The sequence below is a fragment of the Amborella trichopoda genome, chromosome 11, assembly GCF_054954075.1.
Source record: "Amborella trichopoda isolate Santa Cruz 75 chromosome 11, AtrichopodaSantaCruz75HAP2 v2.0, whole genome shotgun sequence".
NCBI classification, from domain to species: domain Eukaryota; kingdom Viridiplantae; phylum Streptophyta; class Magnoliopsida; order Amborellales; family Amborellaceae; genus Amborella; species Amborella trichopoda.
In genome coordinates, this window is record NC_142346.1 from 3,161,804 (window position 1) to 3,187,914 (window position 26,111).

Sequence of the window (26,111 nt, forward strand, 5' to 3'; positions counted from 1 at the left end):
TATATCAAGAAAAAAAATTTGTCAGCTTTCTCGTTCAATCCAAATCAGGGTATTCCCTAAGAAGGTCAAATTTTGAATCATGATTGGAACTTCAACCTAAGATTCAAGCCGATCCTTTTCTCATAAGATCCAGTTTTGGAAGAAAATTATAGGAAAATAGTCGTACATTGAAAGTAGATGTCACAGATATCAGACCCTCTTGATCACCACAGTCCATGATGGGGAGTGGATGGTGGATGTCAGGGTGGTTTACCAACTCCTAACTCATCATAGAAATTAACAAGTCCTTTTCTTTTAATGTAAGAAATAAGAAGTCACATTATATTCCCTATATTCTCTGACCTAATAGACATGATAAGTGACAATTTGTTTTCTTATTGGCAAACACAATCTAACGGCTGTTATGGAACCACGTGGAACCACTCAAAATGTAGCAACTTGATTCAAATTAAGATGAGGGAATGTTCTCTCTCTTGGCAAGAGAGGATCATGGACTCCCAAGACTAATGTGTGGTTCTTATTTATTACGTCACTGGTTTAGGATCTGTTTGGATGGACCCTAAATGGATTTAGTCCTGATATATTGCTTTGCCTGACCGAGATTAGACCTGCAACTTGCTCGCGTGGATCGCTATTAGAAACCTTGTTCGTATGAAAGAATAATATCTCTAGTGCACTGCATACACCCAAACTGAGCTTTAAACTCCCCCTAAAATTCACCAAAGTGATCTCCTAAAATTCACTAAAATTCATCATCATCATTATCCAAGCTTTATTTTAATTATTTGGGGTCGGCTACAAGAATCATGTCCATCATTTTACTCTATCAAGACCCATACTCTTATTAAAAACAAAGCAATGATTATGGCGGTAAAGAGAAACTTTTGAGTTTTTTTTTTTTTCTTCTCTTTTTTTTCCTTTTTTTTTTTTTTTTGACCGGTTAACTGTGGGAATGGAAGGTCGAATGTTAACTCAATTAATATCATCAAAGGTATCAACCCATTTCTTTTTCTATGTTCTCAACATGATAGAAATGAATAAATTAACATCAAACCTTTTATGTGTTTTGGAAAAATTGCACTTTATGTTTCTTCCCAATATCTGTTTCGTAAGTGGTGAACTTTTTTAATGTTAATCATTACCTGTCAATGTAACTCTTGCTTGGTATGTACTATGTAGAAAGATATACATAGAAAGAAAGAAATACAATACCACATAGATAGAAAGAGTAGATAGTTAACTGAGTTTAAATTAATAAATTCACACCTAAATTTTTCCTAAATGCAATTATATTTTACGCCTTTTCCTTGGTAAAATTATGCATATGGTGATTCAAAATAAATATTCACATCCAGCCCCGAAACCCAAAAATAGTAAAGTTGAGGCGATTAACCCATAATGTAGTGGGATCGTATACTATGAGACTATTTATTTTTAGTACAAGAAGGTCATAATTTTTTTAGCTATTGGATGTGAAATCTAACATATTTAAATGTATCATAGATTTTGAGAATTTTTTTTTCAAACTTTGTGCTCAATTACTGACCTGTCAACACCCATCCGATTTCTCATCCAAGTGTTGACAATGATTGTGACCTTCTTCTATAAAAAAAATAAATGATCTCATCATATACATTTCCTAATGTAACTCTATGTCTATATCCTCATCTTTTGTAGGTAAGGAGATGTCCATATTCATTGAATAACCAACTTAACGTGCACGTAGTTGTTATTTTGTCAAAGCATAGTATTACAGATGTGCATTAATGGTGTCATTAGTGTGAAACGAGAAGAAGAAACAGTTGTGCCTTGTTTGGCATGTAATAAGGACGTAAACGGGTTCACACGGCAGCGTTTGCATTAGACCATGACCCAACCCATTGGGCCAGTAGCTTTGGCCGACACTTATATTTATATATTATATTAATGGAAAATGGTTTCATAGGGCTGCAGCCTTATCAAAACAAGTAAATCCTCATCTCATAACTCATAGAAAATTGCAAGGTAAGCATTGGAAAACTTTTGCATCGATCATTTTGATTTGAGCATTATGGTGATGAAAAAAAAAAAAAAGGGATTTTAATCTCCAAAAAATAATGTATATTATAAAAAATTATCTAAACCGTCTATTTGGCTTTAAAAATAAGATACAAAAAAAAGAGGTTGTTTTAATTTTTTTATTTTTTTAGTCTTTTGTTTATTTTTTTAGTCTTTTGTTTATTTTTTTTAAGAATAGGAAGAGAGATAAGATAAGTTACAATGGTAGGAATCGGGTGAGTTGTTAAGACAATCTTGGGGATTAGATTAAAACTAATTTTAGAAATATAATTGTGGTAGGAGATTTAGTTAGATTTAAATAGATACAGATTTAGATAGGAGAAAAATAAAAGATTTAGATATGGGAAAAATATATAGGAGAGACAAAATAGGAAAAAGTGGATAGGAGAGAGATAATTATATTTGTAAAGAGGAGAGAATGAAAATTGAATAAAATTGATCTTGTGAAAATATCTAAATAAAGAAAAATTGTCTTGTGAAAAGATCTGAATTGAGCTTAATTGAAAAAAATTGATATTGTGAAAAGATCTGAATTGAGTAAAGTTAATTATGTAAAAGATCATAATTGATATTGTGAAAATATCGTTTTGGGGTGGACTTCTTTGAGGACCTTGAGAGATGGTATATTCTTTCGATTATTAGTTTTTTTATTTTTATTGTTCTAATTTCATTTTCTCCCTACATCAATAACTGTTCTAATTTCATTTTCTCCCTACATAATTTTCCAAATGAGGATTTGAGGTGAAGATTTATTTTGTTTTTATAATGCCGAGGCCTTATAGAAACCTCATCATATATTAATTATGAAAAGTTTTTGTCATTAAGAAGGTTGATGTAATAACATACATCTAATGGCCTCAATTCAATTTGAGCTGATTAGATAGGTACAGTTGTATTTCATCACTAACTTTTAGTTTTCTTTATACAAATCCAAATTATTTGAATTTTTTAGAGTCTACTTTGAAAAATAGATGCACTTGAAAAAAATATTAAAAGGTAATTTATAAAAATGAATTATACTAAAATACCTCTAAAATTTTTAGGGGTATTGAGGTTAATTTATTTTGGAAAAGTATAGAATGAGACAATTTACCTTTTGTACTAGGTGGTCACATTAATCTTGTCCATTGGATGTGAAATTGGATGGCTGCAAGTATTTCATTGACCAAGTTCAAACTTCAAAAAAAAATTTCTCGAGTTTACTGATCTATCTAAACTATTAAATTTCACATCAGATAGTTGTAAGTAATTGTGATCCCATTGTATAAAAGGCTAATTGGTCTCGTTGTATACGATCTTTTTTATTTTTTAAATTATTTTTTAATATTTTTAGTAGGTATTCTTTAATAAGAAGACTGAATGCTTTAAATTTTAAGATATTTAAATTAACAAAAAATTTATTAAAATTTAAATATCAAATGTAACTATGATCGTCAGAGCAGTCCAAATTTAATGAAAACCGAGGCTCAGAAACTTTGAGTGGACGGAACAAGTGTAAACCGGGATCCAAATGGGGCCTACACTAACAACAACACAACAAATACGCTTCGGCTTGTGCCATTGGTTTGATCACCGCCAAATTAGTATTTCGTTGAATAGTCATGGGGATAGTGGGACCCAAAATCATGTTCTATTGAGAATCATTTTCTCTTTTATCATCGTCCATCTACTATTTAGACTGTGGTAACACTTGTGATTATAAATAGCACATATTACCTGTGAGAATTTTCTCTTACTTAAATTTGAACCCTAACAATCTTGAAAAACGTTTATACAAAGGCCAACCTTATAAGGTTGCGGTCATTTTAATTGGATGGTATATTATTGATATTGTGTAAAAAAAATGTCTTCGAACTAAAATAAATAATGTAGAACATCACAACAATTTTAGTAGAAAAATTACCACTTTATATAAACTATGTCTAATAATATAGGATTGTATACTATGAGACTATTTATTCTTAGTATAATTGGTGTAAATGAATCGTAACATTTTTAACCAAACCAGAATCGACTGGTTCAAATTGAGAAATATCAGGGCAGATCCAGTTCTACTTAAACATCGGGAACCAGTCGGTCGATTCAATAAGAGAATCCTGCTTTATTTTTTGACATTTTTCAAATTTTTTGTCCTTTATTTTTTCAAAAATTTTATTCATCACTTAATTAGGTCGGATTGTCAATTCGGGCTGTTTTTTGGCGGGGATGATCTAGGATACGGAACCTTATTTTTAAATAAAGTAATTATCCTATACGATCCTCCTCCATCCATGTATGTAGGACTCTAAAGGATCACCATTAAAGTTGACACATATCTCTAGAAAAGTTATCATATGGTGTGAAATTTAACTTTTATAGAGATTCGTATCAACTTTAATGGTGATTTTTTGAAGACCATACACACTTTAATGATGATATTTTGAGGGTGGATCCTATAAGATCATCTTTCTTTTAAATATTGCTTTTAACCTTAGACGTGAAATTTAATAAATAAAAATATGTTATAACATTATATAGAATTTATTTTAGTTTTTATAATCACGACGCATCCTTAACCATCAAATTTCAGATCGGATAATCAGATAACAATGTGAAACACAAAATTGTCGATCCGTCTTGACGAGGAGGATATGTGAGGACAATTTAAAGGTCGCTCCTCGTGGGCTCTACAGCCAACTGATGTTTCCTTTTCCGTGCTAGTGCAACGTTTCCGCGTTAATCCACATGATTGTGACACGTGTCTATCTATAAAACCCTATACACGTGGCAACATAGGGTGAACCTGTAAACTACACGAAGCCGGTTAAGGGAGTGTGAGGTTTGCGATTTTACGTTTTCGTTCACCTCTGTATTTTCGTTTTCATTATACATTTTGGATTAAATTTTCATTGTTCTAGTTCTTGTTTTTGCATTTTCGACCATCTCATGGCTTTTCGTGGAGGGTGTATTGTGGTTTTGGGGTTCTCTATTTTTCTTCTGAGCGTTTCATCTGAGTACGTACGGCCACGCCCTCGAAAAACACTTCGAATTCTACCAGAAAAGGACCAGGATAAGCAAACGCCTCAGCAGGTAAATACCTTAATCTTATTCATTCTTTTGTTATTTTGTGATTTCGAAGGTTTTGAATAATTCGTTTTCCAAGTATTGTTATGTAATTTTTTTAGAAGAAAAAGCATCGATGGGTTTTTATATTGTTTTGTTATTGTTTTTGGTGCACGCAGTTTTGGGTTTTATTGAATTAGTTGACTCATTTGATCAAATACAAAATAAGATGCTTTCTTCCTTTTGTGTATTTGTTGTTGCTGTAAATGGAGGTAGTTTAGGAACTCTGTATTTTATTTGCTTTTCTAGGTTTTTTAATATTTTGTGGGGCTTAGGGCGCAATTCTCGCTGTTTTGTCTTTTATTTATTTTTCTCTATTTTAATAAAATAAAAAAGCTGGTTTCTTTAGTTGTTTCTCTTGGCGATTATTTTGCCTTTTGTTTACGTATGAGAAACTGTTTGTGGATTAACAAGAGGATACACAGAGGACCTCTGTAAATGAAACGTAGAATCTCAAACCTTGCAGAGTTTCCAATCTTTCTCTCTCTGTGGGGTAGTTTTAGTATGTACGTTTGGTATTATGGCCGGGTCTAAGGGGCTTCTGGTCAATATAGATGCCTCTTTTTATCTAATTCTAGCTCGATTTCTTTACTTTTTGGACTCGACTGGAGTTCATGTAAGAGTAACTCATATGCGGACACAAATTTAGGAAAATAAGAAAAGTAATGATCTTATCATACCCTCTCACACCATGTACACAGGACCCCAAAAGATCACAATTAAATTTGAAAAAGTTAAAGTTCTCCACCCAATAATTTTTTTTAAAATTTAGTTGTGATCCTTTGGGTTCGGGGAAGAGAGGGTCTGTCATTTTCCATATTTATAATGTGTTAATTTTGGGCACCGTTAACCCACATTTTTTAAAATTTTTCAAACTTACCTTAGAGCCCGGAGATGCCATCCTCATACCGCTATTTAATTTTATTTTTTTTGTTTGTTTTTAGGACTGATTTTTAATCTATTTTTTTAAGTTTTTTTTTTGTTTGTAGGGTTCACTTTACTTCGTCCAAAGAGCTGTCCGATGTCTCCATCTTCGGACCGCTCTTTAATTCCATAAAAATTAAACAAAGAGCTATGAGGATGGGGACCGCAGACAACTTTAAAACAGATTTAGGGCTCACAGCCGGTTCTAGAGCGGTCTGATGTCCCCATAGCTGGACCGCTTTGGAACTGAGCAAAAATTAAAATGTGGCACAATGATAATTAAAATGTGGCACAAGGATGGTACCCTGACCGTTAATTTTGGAGATGGATGTTTTACACTTTTTGAATGTGGTCGGTCCAGCCCGCATGAAACAATTTTCCTTTGAATTTTGCCTAAAATTAGCCTAATTTCGTCCTTTCCTATTTATTTGTCTTGTTTTAATGACAAATGAGAGAGAGCAAGAGAAAGAGAGAGTCAATGCACGGCCTGACACTTCTGGCTTCTATGGAGAGAGAGAGAGGTTTGTAGAGCCTAAGGAATGTTGCTCTTATATTTTTGCTAAACTTTAGTGGCACTAACTTCATCCTACTTTGTCAAAAATAAGAAGATTTGAAAAAGTCGTTTTGAAGTTTCTAATTACTTTTTTTTTAAAATTTTTTTTTGAAATTACCATTCTGAGAAAATTTTTATTTCCAGTGTGTACGACTTCACGTGACTTATTTTTCTCTTTTCTTTTTGTTTTTCTATTTTCGGGCAGGTGCATATTTCACTAGTAGGCAATGACAGGATGAGGATCTCATGGATAACTGACGATGAATCCACACCGTCTGTTGAATATGGAACGTCATCTGGGATATACGATGCATCGGCAACCGGAAATACGTCTACATATTCTTATGTTTTGTACAAATCAGGCCAAATACACGACGTTATTATAGGTCCTTTGAAGCCCGAGACCGTTTATTTCTACCGCTGTGGTGGCTTTAGTGGCAAGGAGTACTCCTTCAAGACCCCACCCTCTAAGCTTCCCATCAAATTTGTTGTCGTAGGTTAGTATTTACCATTTTTTTTTTTGTTACTTCTCTTTATACATTTACCTAAAATCAGATTGAAATAACTTAAAGGTGACTCAAAATATTTCGAGTAAGCTCAAACAAGCGGGCTGCAGTTAGGGGTGGCAACGGGTCGGGTACGGGTCAGGTCTGGATGGACCCAGACCCAGACTTGAATAGTATTCAGGTCCAAGTTTTGGACCCAGACCCAACCCGTCGGGTCCAAAAGTTGGACCTATACTCGTACCCATCGCGTCTCGGGTTGGGTCAAGTCCATTGCCACCCTCACCATGAGCTTCTACTCTTTTTTTTTTTTTATCATCATATACCCATATTATTGGCAATAAGGTCATAATCACCCGCCATTAGATTTTAAGTAATCTGATTTGTCGTTTAATAGCTAAAGATGACTACGAGTTCTTATTGTATACGATCCTTAATACCCCAAAATGAATAGGGCTTGAAGTATTTTATCTCTAACAATTTACGGGTATGGCTAACTGGACCCTGACCCGGATCCAAATAGTGTTTGGGTCTAGATTTTGGACCCAAACCCGACCCACGAGGTCCAAATGTTGGACCTTTGGACCCATACTTAGACTTGTGTTGGGTATACCTGTTGGGTCCCGGGTCTGGTCTGGATCCATTGCCACCCCTAGCTGTAGTTCTAGGAAATCGCCCTAGATTGTATAGAATTGACTTGAAGGATTAGGTTGATCATTATTCTATGTTGGGGCAGATTCAGTAGGAGGAATCGAACTTGAGATATAACATTATTAAATAACTACTCAAATCTAAACTTTAAGGACCGAGTTGATTCTCGGGTTTTGGGGACTTTTGTGCCTGGCATCATAATCTTCTTCACCATTTAGGGCCAACTTGCCACGAATTTGTGAGCCTACTCGCCCCAAGTTGACACCCGATTCCAAGTTCTTACATACTACTTAAATAGTTAAAAACGAGCTATTACCCCGTATTTCAAAAATGGATCGATGACTAGCATCAAGCATCGCAAAAATCGGTTTGAATCGGTGAATGAGCATTTTTACTATAGCAAACATTGTTTTACTGTAGCAAATGGCTTGTTCTCTTCTAGACGTGAATGATTTTTTGTATATTAATAGAATCGGCAAAACTGATTCCCTGGTTAGACCGAGCCATTCCGTGCCGATCAAGAGTTTTTAAAATCACTCCTTGGAAAGCCTTAGAAAGGTACGAAGACATGTAATTGCTATTGTGATCTTACTTTTATGGCAAAAGAATGGCCAACATTGTTAACGTATGCATGATTTTCTAGAGGATCATGGCTATTTGACCTTGAAATTTTTTGCCATTTGTCAAAATTTTATGTGGGATACATGGGCGCCATAGGCGATGATACAGTGTAATACAATGAGGTCATAGAAATTTATGCTAGGGGATGGGTTTACTTGTTAGTTATTGGCATTTGTCCTTAGTGAAGCTTGATGTCTACATCTCATCAACTTTGATTATAAGTCTTAGCTTGAGTTGGATCAAGCTTTAGCTATGGCCTTGACCAAATTTAACTAATATTTATATTATGACCGTTGGTGCATAGTGGTATGCATTTTGTTTGTGAAACCTTGGCTGGCATTGGGCAGGTCGGCCCAGGCCCCTGGCCACATTTTGTAGCCTAAGAGTAGGCTTGGGCCGGGGCCGGCCTTGTTTAGCCTAGGCCAGCTCTTTGTTCCTCTTTTCTTTCATTTTTTTTTTTTCTTGAATTGTACTTGACTGAGGCCTGCCCTATATGGAGTGGGTCTAGGCTAGGGTGAAGACTGGCCCACCCCATCCCTATGCATGTAATACGGACTCCTCAATACAAATTAGAACTAAATTTCATTGGGGGTTGTAAGCAAAGAGATCATTACTTTTGGTACATATATGTGGCGAACACCCCCAAGCCTTGAAATGTAAAACTAAATGATTGGAGTGTGGCATTTTTCTACATAAAATCATATGAAAATTTGATTTCCTGTATAACGATTAGGGGTAACTGTGGTTTTATTGTACCCATGATAAATAATCTTATGGGATTGTTTACAAAGGGATCATTTGTTTTTTGTACATGGAGGTCATATTCATTTCCACTCATTAGATGTCAAATTGGATGGCTGAGGGTGAGTCACGAAGTCCAAGATTTTTATTTTTTTTTGAAATTTTGTGTATTCAATGACACTCTTGCAACCATCCATTTTGAAATTTAAGGGACAATAATGATTGTGACTTCTATGTACAAAAAATAAATGATCTCTTTGTAGATAATACCTAATCTTATCTCGATAAGTATATATTTGGTTTGGGTATGTTAAAGTCGCATAAGAACATTCGAATCAGAGTATGCCAATAACAGCTTGCAATATATGATTGAGTTCTCATTCTACTTCTCGCTATAAGCACCTATGCCATTGATTAAAGTTTTGGGCAATGTAATAATATTTTTCTTAATGTTATTCACTATGCATTATTTTTCTTAATGTTGTTCACTAGTTAAATCACCAGCTGAGAACTTGGTCCAAATGCAGGTGATCTTGGACAAACAGGATGGACAAAGACAACACTGCAACACATTGAAAATTCAGGCTATGACATGCTATTGTTGCCGGGTGATCTCTCATACGCCGATAGTATTCAAAGCCTATGGGACTCATTCGGTCGCCTGATTGAGCCCTTGGCTAGCCAAAGGCCATGGATGGTGACACAGGGAAACCATGAGATAGAGAAGATTTTTCTGATAGCTCCTGACTCTTTCAAGGCTTACAAGGCAAGATGGCACATGCCCTTTGAAGAGAGTGGCTCGGATTCAAACCTGTTCTACTCCTTCGAGGTCCCTAGTGTCCATGTTCTCATGTTGGGCTCTTACACCGACTTCGATCAAGGATCAGCTCAGTATCAGTGGCTTCAATCTGATTTGGCTAAGGTTGATAGGAAGAGGACACCATGGCTTCTTGCATTCATACATGCTCCATGGTACAATACCAATTCTGCCCATCAGGGGGAAGGGGAAGACATGAGGAAAGCCATGGAAGAGTTGCTTTATGGTGCAAGGGTTGATGTTGTGTTTGCTGGTCATGTCCATGCCTATGAGCGTTTTGTAAGTTCGTAAAGCCTGAATCTTTTTAGTGTTATTTGTTACTGTACAATGCATTGCATAATTCAAACTTTTTTCTTTTTAAATAGAAAGGGGCTGGCGTCGTTGGATAGCACTTCACACCTTCACCACCACCACGTTGTGGTTTCCACTTCGACTGACACCACCCCACTAACACCTTCAAAAACTAATTCCAAAATTATTTGAAAAAAAAAGGTAGGGGCTATCTTTCCCACTGAATTACCTAAAAAAAACTCTTTTTTTCATATAGTTGGTTACCAGTAGTACTATGACAATGATTAGTATTTTTTATTTTTTTTAGAAAATTGCTTCTATTAATAAGGTGTTATGTTTGTGAATTTTAGGCTCAAGTGTATAATAACCAACCTAACAATTGTGGTCCGGTGCATATCACGATTGGTGATGGTGGCAACAAGGAGGGCCTTGCAAACAAGTATGCTAATCATATTCACCCTCTTACTAACACGCATTTTACTAGATTTCTCTTGTTATTTTTGTTTATTTTCAACGAAATGTAGTATATGGGTCGGGGATTACCCTTTCTACATTTGCGTCTCCCGAGCGTAAACAATCCATCTAAACATGGATGTAAGTGATGGTACCTCCAAGAAAAAGGTAAAGGTAAATATTTCTTTTTAAAAAATATCATTTTGAGGTTTTTCTTTTTTAGCACATTAATGATCTTCATATTAGGGTTTGTATATTTCTTAAAAATCAGGGTCAAAGTTATATTTGATAAATGGATTAGTAAAAGGGGGCCGCATTTCTACATATGAGTCCAGGAACTCATAGAAAGTGTCTTTGAAAGGAGGACCGAGTATTTATAATTTGGAAAAGTACAAGAGGAGCACACTATATTTTCAATTTTTTTTCTTTTTCTTTTGAATGTTAACTAGGGATTTTAGCAAGAATTGAACTCTAAACCTCATGTTGTGGCGCTCAAATACCCTATTAAAATTTGGCAGACATTCAGTGTTTTAATGGACTTCTGAACGGAGGATGGATAGACCTCAGTCACCACGTTCCAAATCTGATAGCTAGGGAGTATATTAATTAACTTTTATAATTTTACGAGATTATTTATTTTTTGTACGTGGGGGTCATAATCATTTTTGTCTTTTAAATTTCAAAATAAGTGGTTGTAAGAGTGTTACTGAATAGTCATAAAATTCTAAAAAAAAATAATTCTTGGACTTTATGACACACTTTGTGCCATTAAATTTAAAATTTGACGTCTAACGACTTAGTATGATTGTGATCTCTATGTACAAAAGATAAACGGTGTCTTTATAGGTAATCCATAATTTTACATCCATTAATTACAAATGAACTTAAAAATTCTTAAAACTGTTTTGTTTTTGTTTTAAATTTAGGTTTTTGGACCCAAAACCAGGATGGTCCCTATTCAGAGAAGCCAGCTTTGGACATGGACAATTGCAGGTTGCAAATGAGACCCATGCGCTCTGGACTTGGCACCGTAATGACGACGATGAGTCAGTGGTGGCCGATCGACTCTGGCTAACTGGCCTTGCACATACCATTTGTGTCCCACACTAAGCTCTCACGACAAACACACTCAAGAATAGATGAAAGAGATAGAAAACACTTCAAGAATTGACGAGAGAGAAAAGACTCGAGAATTGATGAGAGAGAGGGGTGGTTGAATTGGTTTATAGAAAAGCCTAAAAAAATGGCACATTTGACACTCTTGATTATTAATATTTAAAGTAAAGCTTGCTTTTGGATGAGATTATGGCTCGTTTGTTTCAGTTAACAAAAGTTTGCTCTTAGGGGTTGTTTGTACGCGGCGAAAGTTCGACACGAAAATATTTACAGGGACAAAAATACTCAAGCATGGGTTTTCTAATGTTTGCTAAACATAGTCGAAATCATGTATATAAAGAGAGAATACATCAAACTTGAAAGTTTAAGATAGTTTCTATTTAAAAGTTTTGAAATAGTATCTCTTTAAAATTTAAAATATGATATATTTTCCCTCTAAAAATTGAGAGAGTTCCGCTATAAAAGTTTGAAATTTGAGATAGTTTAAAAATTTTGATATAGAAACTACTTAAAAATTTTAGAGAGAGGAACTATCTCAAAATCTTTGAGAAAAAATCTCTCTAAAATTGTAAGATATTTTCTTTTTTAAAAAAATTTAAAATTTGAGATAATTTTTCTCTCTAACATATTTTAGAAAAACACTATTTTTAAAATATTTTAGTATTTGCTCTTTTTAAAATTTGATATAGTGTCTCTCTAAAATTTGAAGATACTCCCGCTCTAAAACATAAAATTTAGGATAGCTTCTCTCTATCAAAATTTTTGAGATAGTTTCTCTCTCTAAAAAATTTCAAATTGTTTCTCTCTTTCTCTAACATCTAAGATATTTTTTCTCTTTAAAACTTAAACTTTGAGACAGTATAAATTTTGAGATAGTTTCTCTCTTTAAAATTTAATATGGTTTGTTAAACTCTGAGACAGTATAAATTTTGAGATAGTTTCTCTCTTTAAAATTTAATATGGTTTTTCAAACTCTGAGACAGTATAAATTTTGAGATAGTTTCTCTCTTTACAGTATAAATTTTGAGATAGTTTCTCTCTTTAAAATTTAATATGGTTTTTTAAACTCTGAGACAGTATAAATTTTGAGATAGTCTCTCTCTTTAAAATTTAATATGTTTTTTTTGTCTTTAAAATTTTAAGGACGTTCTCTCTTCAAAACTTAAACTTTGAGATAGTTTCTCTCTCTAAAATTTTATTACAAAATAAAAATTTAGGTAGCCTAAATTTTTTTAACCAGTTTCTCACTCTAAATTTTGATATAGTTTATCTTTCTAAAATGTTAAGATACTTTCTCTCTCTAAAACTTAAACTTTGAGATAATTTATTTTTCTAAAATTTTTGATATAGTTTCTCTCTCTAAAAAATTTCAGGTAGTTTCTCTCTCTAAAATTTTAAAATATTTTTTGTTTTCAAAATTTAAAACTTCAAGATAGTTTCTCTCTCTAAAATTAATGTATATAGGGTGCATTTTGTATAGAGCTAAGGCTCTAAACAATCAAAATAAAGTGAACAATCAAATAGTGTCGAGAAATGTTTTAATACTAGAAATCTTTGTGATAGCCTTAACATATATTTTTATCATTATCATCATTTTAGCGTTTTCACAATTAATTGTGGTCGATTACATGAATCTTGGTTCTCCATTATGCTTTATTAAAAGTCATATCCTAAAAAAGGTCATAAGTCTCCATCCGAAAATTTTTAAATTACAGTTTTTGAAAAACTGAAACTGGGTAGTTCGTGAAAATTGATAATTATGTCTTTTTTTTTTTATATATATATAAGTGTTAATGAAGTTGAAGAAAATGGATATAGGTATGTATATTAATGAAAATCTATAGGTATTTTTGTAATAACAATAAATATAATAGATATATATGTAATTTTTTTCATTATTCTAATACTTCAAATATAAATCAGAAATGTTAAAATGTCTTTTTGGTTAGTACGAATGCATAAATTTTGGCCTTATTAGGGTTCGAATCCCAAACAACTTATTGCACCTTTTTTTAACGAGGTGTGGTTTATATAAGGTTGCAACTTTCAACAATCCACTTAAGGCACACTTTCAAATTTTATTATAACATGTATTTTTGATGTAAAAAAATCTTAGGATTATCTAAAAATCTATTTTCATGTCTAATTATAAAATAAAAATGGACGATCTAGATAATATATTGCAAGATGTACTATTGTTGGGACAAAATCTTTTCCTTTTTTTTTTTTCATATTCATACATCTCGATGCCTTACAGTTTTTTTCAACATTAAAACAACTTTTTTTGATGGATTTAGAGGTGTGTAGTTCTACATTTTAATGTTGCAACCTTATGTAAACTTTTTCTTTTTTTAAAATATCATCTTTTTTGGAAGATTTTTTTTTAAAAATAGCCCCCATCCCCCGTCAGAATGGAAGCCAAGAGGTTTACTACATAAGAAGCACTACTAGCACACCAATCCGTTGCTTACTAATAAGAAATTGTGCTTCTACTATAAATATGTGGATTTTCAAAAATAAAAAATTCTTAATTTTGGGTTTTTGAAAAATCAATTTTTTTTTGAAACATGCAACTTTAAAGATTTCAGTTTTCGAAAACCTGGGGCAGTCTTCTTAAAAAAAATTGTTAGGAAGTAAAAAAATGGATATATGAGTAATAAAGAAAATTTTGATGCATTTATGTGAAACAATAAATATAACGTATATATACGTTATTTTCCCAATTCCTTTAATGTTTATTTAGGTGGTCGTGAACGAAATGTTTTGCTCTTTTTAGCTTCATAACGCTCGTTACTGTTATAAAATCGTAACGAACGAACCCCGTTCAGTTCCGCTAGCAAAGTTTTCAAAACGTAGATCGTTTATGTTTCATCTGGGGCCGAACCCTTGAGCGGATGAGACTGATCCCTTTCCCTGTAATTACCAAAAGCCCACTGCTAATCGGCGAATCAAACAGTACTCACACTGCTTTGCTCGAAAACCTTCCAAAAGTTTAGGGTTTTTTTAGAGAGACAAAATGCAGAGCGCGGGGACTGGGATACGGCTGTTCAGATCCTCCTGGAAATTGGCAGAGAAGTGCAGGAATTCGACACCTGCTTTATCCATCATTGACCATGGCGAAACTGTGAAAAAAAACCCTAATATTTTGGGAGCATTTGGAATGAGGAGTTTCTCTCAAGTGGCCTATTCTCCTGCGACTTTCATTGATAACGAAGAGGTCACAAGAAGGGTTATGGAATTGCTTAAGTCGAAGCCCTTCATAGACCCCTCAAAAGTGAGTTTTCTCTCTCTAAAAAATCTTGAGATCATTGTATTGGTGAATAGTTGCAGAGGTTCTATGAGATTTTATGTGGACATTGTGTTTTGATTGTCATCAAGATCTGAATATTGTGCACTTTCGAAGTGAATGCTGAAACATCTTTTTTTCCTTCTTAGTAAACATATTACTTTCTCTCTCTAAACCACAAAGATGGAAGATAACCTATTTCAGATCAATTTTTCTTTCTCTTCTCATGGATGATCATTATAGGAATTGGCTCACCTTTTCATTTGGAATATCTAACGATTAGAAATGCTCATTTTTTGTAATCATCATAATTAGGCCGATAACTGAGCAGCATTACATAGTCGTTGACACTAGAATTCAGTGCAACTGAACAGCATTACATGGTCGTTGACACTAGAATTCAGTGAAATTAAGATGCTCGGTACTCCATAATAGGAATTGGCTCACCTTTTCATTTGGAATATCTAACGATTAGAAATGCTTATTTTTTGTGATCATCATAATTAGGCCGATAGCTGAACAGCATTACATAGTCGTTGGCACTAGAATTCAGTGCAACTGAACAGCATTACATAGTCGTTGACACTAGAATTCAGTGAAATTAAGATGCTCGATACCGAGTATGGAAACTTCATACCATTAGATGTCAACTACACAGCCAATCTACAGTTTGATGAGGTTCAAAAATTATTATTCTGTAACTTAATTTCGATGGGGCATGTGTTAACTTTATGGGTGCCATTATCCATTCCTTCTCCTTTGTTCAGTTCAGTTTCCACAGTAATGAACGTTAGAAACAGACAAGAAAAATGAGAAAAGAGAAAAGGAAACAAAAGCAGTTAGTTGGGTCTGGACATGCTTACTTGAATTTCTATTTTTTGGAAGTTAGTTTGGTCTGGAACTGCTTACTGAAAATTGTTTGACCTTACCTTGATTTTTCTTTTTTCTATAGTTTCTTTTTAAAATTGATAATCTGTTTAAAGGAAGAGGTTCTGAATTTCCATGTTCACAGAAGTCTTAACAATCAAAAACAATGGTCCTGTTATGGCAAGATGTTTAGGGTTTCTTTTCAGTTATTCCAATTTTACAATGGCACATAACAGGAAGCACAATGAAGTGCAAAAATAAAGCTGAAAGAGAGAGAATGAAGTGCAAAAATAAAGCTGAAAGAGATAGAATGAAGTGTAGAAATAAAGCAGAGAGAGAGAGAGAGAGCTGGGGCTGCTTCCACTTGGGGGGGTTTGGGGGGGGCGGGGGGGGGGGGGATTGAACTTCTATTGCAATGTTGCAAGGGTTTCCACTAGGACTTGCGAACAATGATATCCAGCGTATTGACATCCCTCTCACGATACTTGTATGTGCTTAATTTAGTGGTGTTACATTATGTCGACACAGATATTGATACTGGATACTCTAGGAGTACTTGTTATTATATGACGACATAATCATTGACAAATATAAAATGAGTATATTGCTAAGATTACAAATTAATGCTATGGTATGACTGTGCTGGATGCATGTATTTATGTGTTTTAGAATTTTTAACGGATATATTTATTGATGGGTGGGATAAAATACTTGTATCCGTCAGTGTTTCGAAAAGCGCTAGGCGAGTCCTAGGCGGCCTGGAGGGTCCGGGCCACCCAGCGCCTAGGCGGACGCTCAGAACCTGGGCGGCCCAATCGAATCCAAAAAGGATGCCCAGTCAAAGATGCTTCTAAGGACTCAAAATCTTCTAACAAAACACCCAATAGATTTATAAAACATCAAAACTTAAATCTAATATCAATGGGTTATGTTTTGATCAAATTTTGTCAACTTCGAAAACAAAAATATTTCCACCTCTGGGCGGGGCGCAGGCCTTGGGCTGGGCGCCCGCCTAGGAGGGTTCCATACCGCCTAGGCGGCTGCCAAGGGACTGCCGCCCAGATTGGCCGCCGAGGCCTGGGCGATGCACCCAGGCCTTCTGGACCACCTAGGCGGTATGCTTTTTGAATCACGAGTATTCGTATCCGTGTCTTGAATTTTGAGAAATCTTGAGTCGTATCCACGAAGTTTGTGTATGCATCCGTATCTTGGTCATAGTTATTGGAGGCAGGAGCGGTTTCGAGAGTAGGATCGGTTCGGAAATGCTGAACCGCCATAAGGTGAAGCTCCTTGGCGTTAGGATTGTCGTTTGTACATTTAACAAGTTAAATACCGAGATCCTAGCATAATTGGGAGAGAGATCCCATGCATTAGGATCAAGGTTTTGACTTGGAGGGATCTAAGCTCCACTATACATAAAACAAGATAAATTAATGGTTTGTGATAAATCCAGCCAATGCCCGCTCAATCTATTTTCGTACACTTTAGCCGATGACCAATGCATAGCTATAGTACTCCAATTTACTACAATAACATAGTTTAATAATATCATAAATTGGATTACTATGATATTAAACTATAGTTTTTTAATGCCATAGTTCCAGTATACCACGATGTGATATGCACCATGGTTTAACATATCCTAATATTGAGAGGACCAGTAGTTCAATGAATAGTGTAGCTCTTCTCCTTGAAGGGATCCTACAAGCACGTAGACCGAGATCCCATTTTATAGGGAGTGCAATCCCTATTTCTCGAAATCCAGCCCCCTCTAAGATCCCTTAGAGGAATCACGGGATCGAGTTCCTATGTGGGACCATGGCCTTACCCCCAAGGTTCCCACAACTATGATCTGGGTATCTTAGGTTACCACAATCCTTACTCTAGCAATCTCCTGGTATAGGTCCTAGATTACTGGCAGTTTGTTTTTTTTGAGAAATAGAGTCATGATTTGTATGACCCAGCAGTTGGATCCCATGTCTCATGAATTGTAGAGAGGCTAGCTAATATTCATTATGCTTCATCCAATTTGCCACCAACCTCCTTATTCCATCCACTAAAGAGGCCTGTGAAGCATTGCATTTACACTAACAAGTTGATATCCTCTTCTTGATGCTTGGATAATTGCTTGTGTCTAGAGTCTCCAAGACTTAATGTTATGGTTGTAAACATGCTGTTGCCTCCTTGATGACCTCCACAGACCTACTTGTGACCATGGGCTTCTTCTTCTTAGTTGCACTAATTAGCTTTGGATCACTCGCATAACAATAACTGAATAAGAAAAAAACCCACCTATTCTTGACACCCTTCTTTGAACCAAGAATGGTCTGAAGCATTTCCTGATTCCTTGTACCCGGATGGCAGAAGGAACTTAAGAAACCACTTCATGATGAATCTATCACACCTCTTTACTCCTAACAATTTAGATTTGGATCCTTCTTGACTAACGTAAATGTGCTGTTTATTGTGTAAAGCCTCCTTCCCTTATTTCATTTGATGTTCCAAACGATAACTTGTGTACAAAACACTTTGCAACTCCAATATATAAACCATCCTAGAAGTTAGCTGAACATCTCATTCCAAAATTATACAAAGTAGTGCTTGAAAATTTGTCACTATCAAGTCTGGCTTCATCTCATAAGTTAGCTGCTAAGTTAAATATCGAAGTCATTGTTTGTCATCTTCATTGGCTGCTACATCACTAGAAAAAATTGAAACATTGGTAACTGATGATAATTGATCAAAGAACAGGGAGTAAACATAAATGGTTTTCTTGAATCTAGAATCCTTGATGGAGCTATTTAACTTTTTAAACTGAGCACGCTTGAATCACATTTATGTCCATGTGGTGGGGTTTTTGTGTGCCCACAGATGAAATGTGTGGATAATGCAGTGGAGATTTTACAGAAAGAAATTAAAGGAGTGAACATTTGATTGAAAATTTTGGTGGAAGCTTACAAGCCAAGCTTCTAGCCTATTGGTTTAACCAGGACTCTCAAAACAAATAATATTCAACTCTGCTCCTAAATCCTCTACATCCTAATAATAATGGAAGATTTTACTTAGAAACTAAGAAATCCTAATCCTAAATAGAAAAGAAGTCTCAATTTAAAAAAAATCGTAATGACACTTTGACCTTCATAAAATAACTAAAGATTCAATAAGGGGATTCTAACTACTCCCCTAAAAAGCCTTAAAATCCTAAAAAGCAAAAAAAAAAAAAACCCTAGAAAGATTAAAAACCCTAAAATTCCAAAACAAATCCTTAAAATCCAACAGGAAAAATTAAGAAATAAAAGGCATCTTGTCCTGCATTGGACTTCCTTGGTTGGAGTTAACTCATCTTCAAGTTTCGAAGTGTATTAAGATGCTTTCATATCCACAATCCTATTTAACCCAAATATTGCTCTGTGAGGTAGAGCCTTGAACCTGTGGTTTATGGGTGTTAGGAAACAATCCTTAAGCAACGTATCTTGATATGTACAATGAGGGATTGATACAAACTTGTCAAATTCAACTGTTCCAGAACTGTCATTGAAAATTCTGCTGAAAACAAACCAACAACCTCTTCTTTCATTAAAACCTGAATTTTCACCCATAACTTCCATGATAGTGGAGACCCTGAGGTTTCCTGGCTTAACTCACCATCTAGGGTTTTCAGATACCCCTCGCCATCACTATGTTCTTCATCCTCTTTAAAATCTGATCTCTTCTCAAACTCCAGCGGCAGTGTGTGAATCCTCGCTTGAGCACTTATCAAAGATCGGCGGTAATTCCCAACCACAACTTGCTGATTTTTGAAATAATTTGACCAGAATAAGGTTTCTTCACAATTTGTCTCTTCAAGATCACGACAAAAGTATCCTCACACACAACAAAATTACCTCTCCCCAGGTTGTGAAGTGAATTAAAATCTACTAATACTGACGCATCATTGTGATTAGATTTAGATCCAGTATTGTCATGAGCGACTGAACATCGATTAGAGCGGGTTGGGTGCACCTCATGCACCAGATGCTCGGATCTCCTTCGCTTGGACTATTTTTGACATACCTTGTGCACCAATTCTTCAATCTCTCTCTTTAGATCATTGAATTCCTTCCATATGACTTCTACACCATCACAACTAGCTCAGCTTCCTTGACCTCCTCCAGCAACCATCACTCAAAATTGCAACATATCTTTGGCTGCATTAGGAATGGGCTTGCTTTGATACTAACTAATGCAATGTAGATTTTACAGAAAGAAATCAAATAACTGAAAAATTGATTGAAAATAATGATGGAAGCTTGCAAGCCAGGCTTCTTACCTCTTTAGTTTAACTGGAACTCCAAAAAAAAAATAGATCAACTCTATTTTCCAAATCCTCTGCATGAACTCCATTTTATTATAAGACCTTACCTCCAAGAAATTCTGATTTCTAATTGAAAAAGAAGTCTTAATTAAAATATTCTTAATTACAGCAACTTCGTAATGACACTTTTATCCTTGGTGAAATAACTAATTTCTATAAGGACTCTAAAGTACTTTTCCAAACAACCCCTAAAATCCAAAAAAAAAAAACAAATCCTAAAGAGGTTTAATCAAACCCTAAAGTGAAACCCTTAAAATTCCAAAAACATATTCTTAAAATCCAATAAATAGGATGCATTCTTTCCCGCATCAATGGATGGGTTTCCTTGAAAATCATACTTAATTTATTTTTCTACTTTGATTGAATTCCTTTCATTTTTTATATATATTTTTTGGGCCAACAACACATACTTGTTTGCTTCTCCATCACTAAAATGCATACTATGGAAAATATTTTGCATGAATATGTTAGATTATATATATACTAAAATGCATGTTATGGGAGGTGAATTGAACAATTTTTGCATGCCTCTGTCGATCAAACTATGTATGTTGTTCGCAGGCGACATAGTTTTGATCGATGATACTTGAAGTGGTGTCAATACAAAGTTAGAACTTTGGAGGAATGCTCTAGAATCTAAGGGTTTTAAAATTAGTTGGACTAAGATAGAGTACATGAAATGTAAATTTAGTAATAATAGGAGTAGAGACGAGGAAGTAGTTAAGATTTGACTGCCAAGAAATTCAAAAAAGAGCGCACTTTCGATATCTTGGGTTGATAATCCAGGGAAATGAGAGATTAAGGAAGATGTCGCACATAGAATTAGAGCTTGGTGGGGAAAATGGAGATGTACAGCCAAAGTTTTATTTGATCGCTGTGAGACCAGCTTTATTTTATAGGGCAGAATGTTGGGCGGTCAAGAAACTACTTCCCCATAGGATATGTGGCTGAGATGAGGATGTTGAGATGGATGAGTAGCACAAAAAGAAGGAATAGAATTCATTTCTGAATACATTTAGCAGAATTTAGGAGCGTCGCCAATAGGCGATAAGATGAGAGAAAGTAGACTTAAGTGGGTTGGGCATGTACAACACAGATTCAGTACAACACGTGTCAGGAGGTGCGAGTCGGTTTAAGTAGAAGGCTCAAAAAGGGTAAGGGCTAGGCTCAAAAGGACATGGTTGGAAGGAGTGGGAAAAGATATGGGGACTTATGGGCTCACTGAGGGTATGTTCTTTGATAGAGCAAAATGGCGGACCAGGATTCTTAGCCAACCCCAAATAATTGGGAAAAGTCTCTGATGATGATGATGATGATGATGATGATATTGCTCTGGAATTTGGCTATCAGATAAACCTTTATTGTAGATGCATTAGAAACATGGTATTGTGTGAACCTCATAATGAAGGTTATACCGATGAACCCTATGATTTGGTTCTTAAAGTTGGATCTCCTACAAATGATTGTTCTCCATTAGCTAAGGTTTTAGATTTGCTAAGAAGTGCCAAATTCAGATGGCAATACCGACCCTAGTAAGCACTTTGGTAACAAAGATCAAATGCTGTCATCTATTTCTTGTTGAATGGTAAACAAAATGTGTTTGTCACTTGTGCATGAGTTTGTATTCATTTACATGTGTTCATGTTGTATAGAGTATAGCAAGTGAAGTCATTAGCACATCTAGAGATCCTATGCAGGCCTTCTGCATGGCAATATTTGCTTTAAATCAATGGAGGATTTTTTGTTTATATTGTTCAGGAGTAGTAGCGGTTCCCTATGTGTAAATACTAAATACTATAAGGCTTCATACCTTTTTTAGTTGCGACTAGTGGCCTTCTATGTTGAATAGTGGACTAGTGTTTAAAAAACGTTCCACCCAGCACCTAGACACCCAAGGAGCCCTAGGGCGCATGTTTAGGCCTGAGCATAATTCCCTAGGTGCCAGTACCTAGGCACCTGCCCAGGCGACCCAGGTGGGCCCCCAGTGTCCAGTTTTAGGCGGATGACCAGTGCTGTGGGTCCATTTCCGTCTTTAAAGTAGACCCCTAAGGGATTTTTGTATTATTGGACCCCCAAATTTGTTTTAAAAGAGTATTGGGGGGTATTTTAAACCCCTAAAGTTAAAAAAAACAAAAAATCTCTATAAGCCCTATATCAATTGATTATACCTAGTTTTGTGAATCAAAAAAAAAAAAATACTGATGTTTGAAGAAGCATCCAAAAGCTTATGTTTTCTTATTGTAATTTCTAAGGTTTTCAAATGATTGGGAGTATATGTGATTATGGAAATGGAGAGTTGGAGACTAATACCGTAATACGGTAATACACTTAGGATTTTTTTTAAATTTTCCATTAAATTTTCTCTGATTTGAAGTTTTGAATTCTTAACATGCAATATGTTTGAATGAAAAGAGTTGGTTACAATATATATACATGCAAAAAATTGTAAAATTAATATAAATATATACATATATGTGTGTTTGGACAGCACATGCATGCATACATCTAACGAGTTTTCGCCACAGGGTGCTTGCCTAAACGTTTGTTTTTTGGAAACCTTGCAGTGGACATTCTAAATTCCTACACATTTGGGATTACACTATAGTTGCAATCAATAGTTCAAGACAAGAATTGGTTTTACTGTGTAGTTCTTGATCTGTTCCCGTTAATCTCTTAATGAAGCCCTTGCAATGACATGCTTGGTTATGCATTGGAGGTTGATGGTTTTTGACATGAAATGATATTCTTGTTGTATGCTAAATCTCTAGTGTATAAGATCCTTAAAAGATGTGAGTGCAACTAGAATGAACTAGATCACTTAATTATGTGGACATAAATCTGTTCTCTATTCCATAGGCTCCTGAACACGTCAGAACCAGATCACGAACAGTCAGGAAATGCATAATGAGAACAATTCAACAGAATACAAGACAATGCATAAAGATACCCCTAATTCTAGTGATTATTAACTCTACCCATGAACCTGATTTGGTTTTATTAATGTCACTTATGAATAGTGTTTTATATGCGATAAACATGGTGAATGTCTTGAGGTTATGATTAATAACATATACAAGGAACAGCATGGTTGAACAGAAAAAATACACTTTGAGAGGGAAGGAGAGAAAGGAAGGGGGTTGGGGGGAGAGATCATATTGACGCCCTCCTTCCTGCCATGGCTGCACCCTCCTTAACAGATACAGAGATAGCAAATTGATGCCCACCTAGGGAGGGGAGGGAGGGAGGGACAACCGTGTTTTCTTCTTCTTTTTTTTGTTTTTTTTTCTTTGTTTTTTTTTGTGGGTAAAAAAATGTTTTCTCATTTTTTATAATTGGTTTCTCTCTCTCTCTCTCACTCTCTCTCTCTCGCTCTCTCTCTCTCTCCCCCACCCCCTTCTATCTTCCACCAGCACCTGGTGGGTGGTTCCTATAGAGAGAAGCTACCTAAGAATGATTTGTCATCGAGTCTGAAACTACTTCTTACAAATAATTTGTTTATTCAGGTAAGCCCGACTGCGAGTTTTGAGGACCTAGAGTTAGATATCCTGGACAGTGCTGAATTGATGATGGCTGTCGAAGAAGAGTTTGCCGTTGACATACCCAATGAAGACTCTGACAAGATGGCCACCACTGCTCAAGTTATTGACTACATTGCTGCTCACCCCCAAGCCAAATAAATGCATGGTTGCTCTATCTGACTCTCTACCTCATGAGAGTAAGCTCTTAAACCATCTTGTTGTGGATTTTCTCTCTCTAAATAGAACTCCTAAACCATCTCGTTGTAGATTTTCTCTTTCAAACTTGAACTCCATAATGAGTTTGTTGTGGGTTTTCTCTCGTTAAAATTGGAGCAATTCACACTGAAATAAATTCTTTTGTTTTGCCATGGGGTGAACTTGAGGTAAACTTGTTAATGTTTCTCTCTTCTTAAATGGGGTCAGGTAGGTCTGTTGTTTGAATTCTTGAGTAATTTCACTCTGTTATTTTCTGATGCAGATTGTTCAAATGTTCAGTTGATGTCCATCTTGCAAAAATCCAATTAATGTTTTTTGTACAGGGAGAGGGATAATATGAACCTTGATTATAGCAAATTTACGGTCGTTAGTGTCTATCAGTGCAAAAAAATGGAATCAATAACTTGGATCTGGGAGGGGGAATCAATAACTTGGATCATGTTAAATTCTGGTGGGTCTTATTCTCTTTCTATCACCATCCATAGTTAAATTTGATGGTGATCGCATAATGACCGTACATTTACTATAGTCATGGATCATGAGATAACTTTCTTCCGGTATGTGTACTTTCTTCTTTGGGCTAGGCATTGACAAGGGGGCTGGGATGGAGGAGTAAACAATTTGCCTTCTGAAGCAAATACTATAATCCTTGTGTCCACAGGAAATTTATGGTCATGATGTCATCACTACTGCCAATTAACAGGCTAGACAGTGGTGGATAGAGAGGGTTACTCATGAGAACATCGTATGAATTTCATGGGTTGTCCCACTTTCTTGACAACACCATCTAATTAGTTGGTTGGATGGGCGATGAACCTGAGGACAATTGATTCACTATGGTCATGAGCATTGTTTTGTACTTTCCTTTTCTGAAAAGGAAGAACATGTGCACGGGACACTTGGGGCATCCACCATCCATTCTTATGATGGAAGATGGGGATTGAGTGCACCTAGATGCTCCTTCGTGGAGTTCCATGTAACACTTTGTTATGTTACACATGTTTTTTAAAAGGGGCATTTTATCAAGACACTATTTAACATTTTACCAGATATATTTTGATAAATTTCAAAACCTATTTTGATGTGTCATTCGATGGGCAATTTGAAATTTGATCAAAAGATTGATGGGCAATTTGAAGTTAGATTATAAAGTACAGGTGAGATGTTAAATAATTTAAATCATAGATGTGGTTTGATCAATTTTATCTTTTAAATTGTACCCTCCTTTTGTAGCTGCTTACAAAGCATGAACAGGAAAGGTATTTTCTACGTAATTTTTTTTGCTCAATGAGCTTGTTATCAAATATATTGAGCCGTATTTTAAGAACTTAGACGGTGGATGGAACCAGTCACTCACCTATAAACCATATGAGCTGGTTCATTCTTTGGGATTTTGTGTATTAAAATTTTAATATAAAAAATTTGATGAGAAGTGGTAGGAGCTGGGGCAAAACAGGCGCTTCTTAGAACATAATATTATCCCATTGGTCTTAAGCTTCAATGTTTTTTTGAAGATAATTGAGGTAATCATGAATCCTGATTTGTCATTCTGCTCAAAATTTTTAATGTTTTTATAGGATCATTAGATCCTGATAGTATAATTGATAATAACTATTAGATCCTGATAGTATAATTGATAATAACTATTATACACCTCACATTTCTTAGTGCCGCGAGATTGTCCCAATCTTTTTTCTAATGCCATACTAGTTCAAAGAATGTTAGGGTCCATGTTGTAATTGAAGCATACATTTTAAGTGAAATTTATAGAAAAACAAAATATTTCTGAACTACTTTTTGATAGAGTGTAGTGTACTTTAATTTACTTTGTTCAAGGATACTTCTACACCTATATAAAATGTAAAAAATAATTGAAAAAAATAAAATTACCAAAATACTCGTGATCTTGTAGGGATATTTTGGTATTTTTACTATTTTTTTACATCAATTTTTTTTACAGGTGGTGAGAGAGACGACCAAATTTCAGAAATAAGAAAATTAAAGTATATTCCTAAAAGTGGGACTAAATATGGAATAATG

The 26,111-nt window shown here is 35.1% G+C and overlaps 2 protein-coding genes across 7 annotated transcripts; both read left to right on the forward strand.

Annotated features, from left to right (window-relative positions):
* The first annotated feature begins 4,728 nt into the window (after positions 1 to 4,728).
* Positions 4,729 to 12,015, forward strand: LOC18441310 (putative purple acid phosphatase 20). 5 transcript variants are annotated; one of them, XR_016044519.1, is made up of 7 exons: positions 4,729 to 4,876; positions 4,956 to 5,127; positions 6,843 to 7,134; positions 9,681 to 10,249; positions 10,336 to 10,462; positions 10,612 to 10,700; positions 11,641 to 12,015. XR_016044519.1 is itself a non-coding variant. In XM_020671609.2 (6 exons), exons 2-6 carry the CDS (start codon positions 4,984 to 4,986, stop codon positions 11,822 to 11,824), a joined length of 1,278 nt encoding a protein of 425 aa, XP_020527268.1. In that variant the 5' UTR covers positions 4,729 to 4,876; positions 4,956 to 4,983; the 3' UTR covers positions 11,825 to 12,015. The 5 variants fall into 5 exon arrangements, 3 of the variants coding, with proteins under 3 accessions (XP_020527268.1, XP_006851491.1, XP_088708144.1); XM_020671609.2 differs by lacking the exon at positions 10,336 to 10,462; XR_016044518.1 differs by having other exon boundaries at positions 4,833 to 5,127.
* A 2,689-nt stretch (positions 12,016 to 14,704) lies between these two features.
* LOC18441309 (uncharacterized) lies at positions 14,705 to 25,097 on the forward strand. 2 transcript variants are annotated; one of them, XM_011627656.3, is made up of 3 exons: positions 14,705 to 15,104; positions 23,841 to 24,052; positions 24,334 to 25,097. In XM_011627656.3, the coding sequence occupies exons 1-2, from the start codon at positions 14,847 to 14,849 to the stop codon at positions 24,012 to 24,014; spliced, it is 432 nt and encodes a 143-aa protein (XP_011625958.1). In that variant the 5' UTR covers positions 14,705 to 14,846; the 3' UTR covers positions 24,015 to 24,052; positions 24,334 to 25,097. The 2 variants fall into 2 exon arrangements, with proteins under 2 accessions (XP_011625958.1, XP_011625959.1); XM_011627657.3 differs by having other exon boundaries at positions 24,733 to 25,097.
* The last annotated feature ends 1,014 nt before the right edge of the window (positions 25,098 to 26,111 follow it).

Coding starts and splice junctions, on each gene's coding strand:
- LOC18441309 (XM_011627656.3), top strand. CDS start 14,847: ATGCAGAGCGCGGGGACTGGGATACGGCTGTTCAGATCCTCCTGGAAA. Junction 15,105..23,840: donor CCTTCATAGACCCCTCAAAA/GTGAGTTTTCTC, acceptor TTGTTTATTCAG/GTAAGCCCGACTGCGAGTTT.
- LOC18441310 (XM_020671609.2), top strand. CDS start 4,984: ATGGCTTTTCGTGGAGGGTGTATTGTGGTTTTGGGGTTCTCTATTTTT. Junction 5,128..6,842: donor ATAAGCAAACGCCTCAGCAG/GTAAATACCTTA, acceptor ATTTTCGGGCAG/GTGCATATTTCACTAGTAGG. Junction 10,701..11,640: donor AAGGAGGGCCTTGCAAACAA/GTATGCTAATCA, acceptor TTTTAAATTTAG/GTTTTTGGACCCAAAACCAG.